Source organism: Neofelis nebulosa, chromosome 3 (genome assembly GCF_028018385.1).
Source record: "Neofelis nebulosa isolate mNeoNeb1 chromosome 3, mNeoNeb1.pri, whole genome shotgun sequence".
NCBI classification, from domain to species: domain Eukaryota; kingdom Metazoa; phylum Chordata; class Mammalia; order Carnivora; family Felidae; genus Neofelis; species Neofelis nebulosa.
The window spans coordinates 42777586-42783585 of NC_080784.1; the positions used below are offsets into that span (position 1 = coordinate 42777586).

At 41.7% G+C, this 6000-nt stretch overlaps 1 protein-coding gene across 1 annotated transcript in view; it reads left to right on the top strand.

The window, feature by feature from the left end:
• SFRP1 (secreted frizzled related protein 1) overlaps window positions 1-5490 on the top strand; it is a 43722-nt gene extending 38232 nt beyond the window's left edge. The window contains exon 3 of the mRNA XM_058720582.1: window positions 1935-5490. Within this exon, the coding sequence (XP_058576565.1) occupies window positions 1935-2257 (323 nt within the window). The 3' untranslated portion in view covers window positions 2258-5490. The remainder of the gene's footprint in view (window positions 1-1934) is intronic.
• Window positions 5491-6000: the final 510 nt, after the last annotated feature.

The window sequence follows — 6000 nt, forward strand, 5'->3', positions numbered from 1 at the left end:
AAGGGATACCAGGCCTAGGGTATTATATGAGGTTAAGTAGACTGCAAAATCTGGAACTCCTTTTGTAAAGAAAAGAAAGCAGTGGGAGTGGGTTTAATTTACTGACTTTGACACATTCATTAAAGGTTTGTTCGTAGGATTTTCCCCTCTCCTTCTTATTCTTGGGTTAGCCAAGGGTGTGTTTTTTAATCAAGTAATACTGAATAATAAAGCCTTTGCTACAGCAGTCTTTTTAAACCAGGAGAAACTCTTTTACCATTTTGTAAACGAAGTCGTTTTGAAATGTGGGTGAAACCAGGAAGTGAGTCTGAGCTCTTCTCCCCTATTTTCTTGATCCATTTCGCCGGTCCTCTAAATATGGGGTTCATTATGAAGAATTTTGCTGCCATAGAGTCAGCATGGACTGCATGGTGATTAAAAGTGCACATTTAAGACATGGGTTTAAATTGAGGATTAGAAACTTTGGCCAAGTTAACTTAACCCCCTACACCACACTTTTCTCATCTATTAAATGGGGAAAATAATTATACCTTCCTCATGGAGTTGTTAGGTTTAATTGAGGAAATTCATGGAAAATACTTAGCACACTTCCTGGCATGCCATATGCTCTCATAATTGTTAACTACTGTTATTCTGTTCACATTCAAGCCTTTCCTCATGGAGCCTGGGTGGGAGTTTCAAGTCATGAAAAAGAGGAGGCTTGCTAATTTTGAAGTTAGAAGAATTCAGAGGATGTACAAATTATCTGGTGACTAGCATCTAGAAAATGACTTTCATCTCCTTTGGTAAATATCTGGGCTGGCCAACCTGAGAGGGGAGTTGAGTGTCACAGTGGCACCATAGTTTTAGTGCATTTACATCTTATAGAATGCCTCCACGCATCGCTTCTCGGCCTTTTGGCTAAGATCAAGTGCAGAATGCCTCCATGCGAATTTAATTATCTTCACTAAATTTCCTGTCCATACATTCACATTAAAATAATGTTAACTCAGGGTCTGTAGAGACAAGGAAAAGATAAGGCGGACATGGTGGATGGGCTCTTTCCTTTCCTGCAGATAGCGGTGCTGAGGAAGGGAAGCCCTTGTCCTGTATTAGACTCAAAGAGATCATCACATGGATTTATCTGTCAAGATTTCACCAGGACTTGCTCTAATCTGTCAAGAGCTCAAAGCAGAGTTTGATTCTGTGTGGGTCTACCCAGTGGAAAGAAGCATTAGTGGCATCCATTAGTAGTTGCTTTGTGGTTGACAGAACATCAGCAGTACCTGCTGTCAGAACTCCCTAGAGGCACAGTGGTAGGGACTATGATTTCTCCGATGCAGAAGTTGGACACTGATTTTTGATGCACTCAAGCATGACCATTTGATGTGCTGTTTAATTTCTCTATTGCCGCATGTGCACACATAGATTTTGTCAGTCTTGTTTATAGGATCCAACTTTTGAGGAATTTTAGGTCCCGTGGATGTTAAAAAACTAAACTAATGGCGTTCTCTTAAAAAAAAAAACAACCTCAGGGTAAAATTTTTCTTTGAATCCTGAGGTCTATAGCTTTAGATTATGTGGATTATATTCAATTATATGATTCCTTTCTTCTCTTAGCAGTGTAGGATATTTTGAGTCACTGAATTTTAAAAAAGAGAAATATCATTTGGTTCTGAAAATTTATTTGAGAATCTCATGGTGTCCCAGGGCAATTACTGAGTTACCATTAGACACCGCAAAACTAGGGGGCAGACTCAGAACATGAAAATTAACTGAGACCTTGGTTCTTACCTATAAAACTGCCTCTTTCGTTGACTTGCCAGTTGCCTTTCATTTCATCTCCCCCTTGAGCCATAAGTTCGGGTTATTGTTTCAGATGGAAAGCTGGGTTCTAAAATGCTTTTTCTCCCTCCTTCTCTCCTCTTCCCCAACCTTGCCTGCACCGTCTCTAGCGTTGAGGATGAAAATAAAAGAAGTGAAAAAAGAAAATGGCGACAAAAAGATTGTCCCCAAGAAGAAGAAGCCTCTGAAGCTGGGACCCATCAAGAAGAAGGAACTGAAGAAGCTTGTCCTATACCTGAAGAATGGGGCTGACTGCCCCTGCCACCAGCTGGACAACCTGAGCCACCATTTTCTCATCATGGGCCGGAAGGTGAAGAGCCAGTACTTGCTGACGGCAATCCACAAGTGGGACAAGAAAAACAAGGAATTCAAAAACTTCATGAAGAAAATGAAAAATCATGAATGCCCCACTTTTCAATCAGTCTTTAAGTGATTCTCCCTGGGTGGGTGGGGAGGGAGCTGTGGGTCGGGGTGAGGGGCGGGGCTGAGCATACAACCCTAGAGCCTGGAGGTCTGTGCTCACTGCCCCTTCGGTTGGTAGAGGACATTGTAATCCAGCTGGCTTTGCTCTGGCAGCTTTCCCACTCCTTCCCCTCCATAGCCACGCTCTAGACCCCAGTACCGCCAGTATTTAAAGCCGCATACCCAGGTAAGGAAAACCATTTAGATTAGGAAGTCTTTTAGGATCTACAGTGTGGAACAGCACATCGCTGAGGAAAAGTAGGTGCAAACCATTTCAACCAGAGACAGCCACTAAAAAAGAAAATTTTGCCAGTAAAAAACAAACAAAACCCCCAACCAAAAAGCATTGGGAAAAAAGTGAGAGCAGCAAAAAAAGTAAGTTCTGCAACTTTCTTTGTGTGGTCACAAATTGCTTGTGGATCTATTAGCTAATCCATGCCTTTGATGTGCTGCTTTCAGTTCCAGAAACTTCTGTCTCTGTCCACCTTATGCAGAAACAAACACACACCACACTTACAACTGAAGATCAATGCCAGAAAATTAAGTGCAGGGAAGAAAAGCACCAGGACAGTATGTAATGGTAAAAACACAGGGAGGTCATGTCTGCTCTGCCTCTCCACGTGATTGTCTTTTGATCTGAATCAGCTAGTCTCAGGTGCCATGGAAGTGGCAGTGAACATCAGCCTTGGTGCGTGATCTAGCCTCCAGACATGTGGAGGGCAGCATGTGCCTGCCTTTGTGTGAGGAAAAGGAAACACCGTGGGCACCAAACCCACGGCATGAGAGAGACGATGATTTTCAGACTGAGAAGGCAATGGTTAGTGGTTTTCAAAGAACATAGTTAAAGAGAAAACAAAGAAAAAAAAATTAGGAACAGCCCAGCAAATTGCGAGTCAGTGTGAATTGTAATTGGTTGAAGAGCTTAGTGTTCTGATTTCATCTGTTTGCTCATTTCACTTTTGTTTCTGTTTTTATTTGTTTTGTTTTTTTTTTTTTTTTTTTAGAGAACAACAACAAAAACTGTGTTTACTTTTCAGTGTTTAAAAAAAAATCAACATTAACATTTGAAAGACGTACTGGGCTGAGGGTCTTTCGATGCATTTGAGGCTACTTTCTAGCAGAGCTGCTCTCTCACAGGGCATTTGGGGTGGGAAGTGGATTTGCCTGAGAGCAAACCTTGTGGTCCTCTTTCCTGAGGAGTTCTGGGTTGTCCTGGCCCCAACACAGTGCCGGTCAGAACTCACAGTGCTTCCCATGCCTTTATTTCCTGTGAAGAAGTGGATTCCCTTAAACTTGATTGCCTATAGATCAAAGAAATTCAGAACAGCCAGATTGCCTGTCCTCCTTGTACTTAAAAAAAAAAATTTTTTTTAAATTTCTGCAGAGGGAGAGTTAAGTCAAAAATGTCTCCATCTAAGGAGAGAGTTTCAAAGACAACACACATCTCTACAGGTTTCCCTGAGTGCCCGAAGATGTTTCTTAAAACCCTTGTGTTTAATAAGTGATGTACATAAGCTCATTCACAGAAGCAACTTTACTCCTCCTGTTCAGTGTATAGGAAGTCATTCTAAGCAATTAATGTGAATTTGTTCCTCAAGCCTGATTCTTAATTCTCTGTAACACCTGAAGATGGTGAACTAGTGGTTGTCCCTCCGGATGAATGTTTATACCCAATCCAGAAGCTGCAGTGAAGCTGGGAAGTGTCACCCCCATGGCCCTGGACTGACACAGAAACAGTGGAAGATTCTGTTAACTTCTGAAGGCTCCAGTCTGAAAATTAGCATACCAACTCATTACCTACCTGAGGGTGATCCTGATATAATTAACCTCTCACCATTAGTGATCTTGTTATTTTAACACTTTTGTTTTTTGGTTCTCTCTGACCTTTAATCATAAAGTGTTGGGGATCTTAAGTGATTTGCCTGTAATTTTGGATGATTTTCTTTTAAATGTGTATATACATTAGTTAATTAGAAATATTCTACTTTACTATTGTTAACTGAAATTCAGAACAATTTCATGAGTGCATGGATCTGGGCCTTAGTTTTGGTTGATTAACTCATGAGTTCATTGCTTATATGTATCTGCTCATTTTGACAGAGCATCATGCAACAGGCGTCTGCCCAAAGCTGGGCCTTGGGAAGGGTTTTGTGTGGGGTATTAGCTGTTACAGCAGAAAGAGTACGGAAGATTAGGTGGCCGTGCTGCGCAGCTGTCTACATGGGAATCCTCAGACAGGAAGTGACATTTTCAGAATGAGTTCAAAATAAATTGGAAATGTGAACTGCAGCTGCACGTTTTACCCCAACCATATGGTCCCAGGACTTTTGAATTTGACTGTGGATTTGAGATACACACTCTTTGTCTACAACACACCAGCAATTTGAGGATGCAAAAGGAGGCTGTGGGCCCAAAACTGCCTTCTTATCACAAACCTTTGTTGAGAAACAACAAACCATTGGTAGAACAGAACCAGTGTATAGACTATTGGCTTGGTCATCGGTTTCTAAAAGAGGAGGTCTGTATGTGATTTATAACTATTGCTAGTTCAAAGGTCATATTTGTAAAGGTGAGAAGTAATCCTGCTGGGTAGGATCCTGTGAAGTCATGGCAGAGCTCAATTTAGTCTTCAAAGATAACTAGTTCTCTCAGAAGATAGAAAGTGAGAACCCCAAGAACACTTCACCTTTAGAATATCCCGTGTGACACTTGGCTCCTGGTCCTGGTGCATTAGCACCAAGGGCTTTTGGAGGCAGAATCCTGTCAGAGCTCCAGTTTTCACTTGGATGTGTTGATTACAGACCCCCATGCTCAGAGCTAGAATGTATATTTCTCATCAGACTCCAATTAAATCGTTGCTCTGTTGCAACTCCACAGCTGTCTCTGAAGTGCACCTTTGGGTAACTCCCACAGAATAACGTAGTGGCCATTCCGATCTGTCACCAGCGGATACATAGGGCACAGGTGAAATTCCCGTTTCCCCTAGTCCCCTCACATAGAGTCTAAATCTTTTACAAAAGCTTTGAATACTGTGAAAATGTTTTACATTCCATTTCATTTGTGTTGTTGTTTTAACTGCATTTTACCAGATGTTTTGATGTTATCACTTATGTTAATAGTAATTCCCGTATGTGTTCATTTTACTTTCATGCTTTTCCTGCCATGTATCAATATTCACTTGACTAAAATCACTCAATTAATCAATGATAATGTGAGTTGTGTCTTTCCCCCCACTGTCCCCAGTGATAGACCACTCACTCTCACTGCACATACATCCCCCTGCTTGAGTTTCTTCAGTGATGTTTTCTCGTCCTGGTTTTACAACTTGCAAATGGTAACTGGGCCTGGGTGGGCTGGAGGAGCACCTGGGAGGCACTGCCTGATACCTTCACCCCCATCCCACAGTGATCATCTGCTCCTGTGAATAACTTCCAGAAGCGTTTCTCCCAGCTGCGTGTGTTTCAGACCAGAGAAAAGGTTAAATACTTGTTCTACAAAGACTGTGTTTTCAATGCTGCTGTTCTTTTCCATGTTTTTGGTTTCAGATGCCTTTTCCCTTCAGCTAATTCTGGTTAAAATTACCAACTAAAATTTGAAAACTCTCTGCGATCTGGGGTCTTAGACCCACATGAGATCTTAGAGGGAACCATGTCCAACTGTTTAATATACAGATGGAGAAGGTGATAGGGGAAGATGGCTGGGGTTTCATAAGGA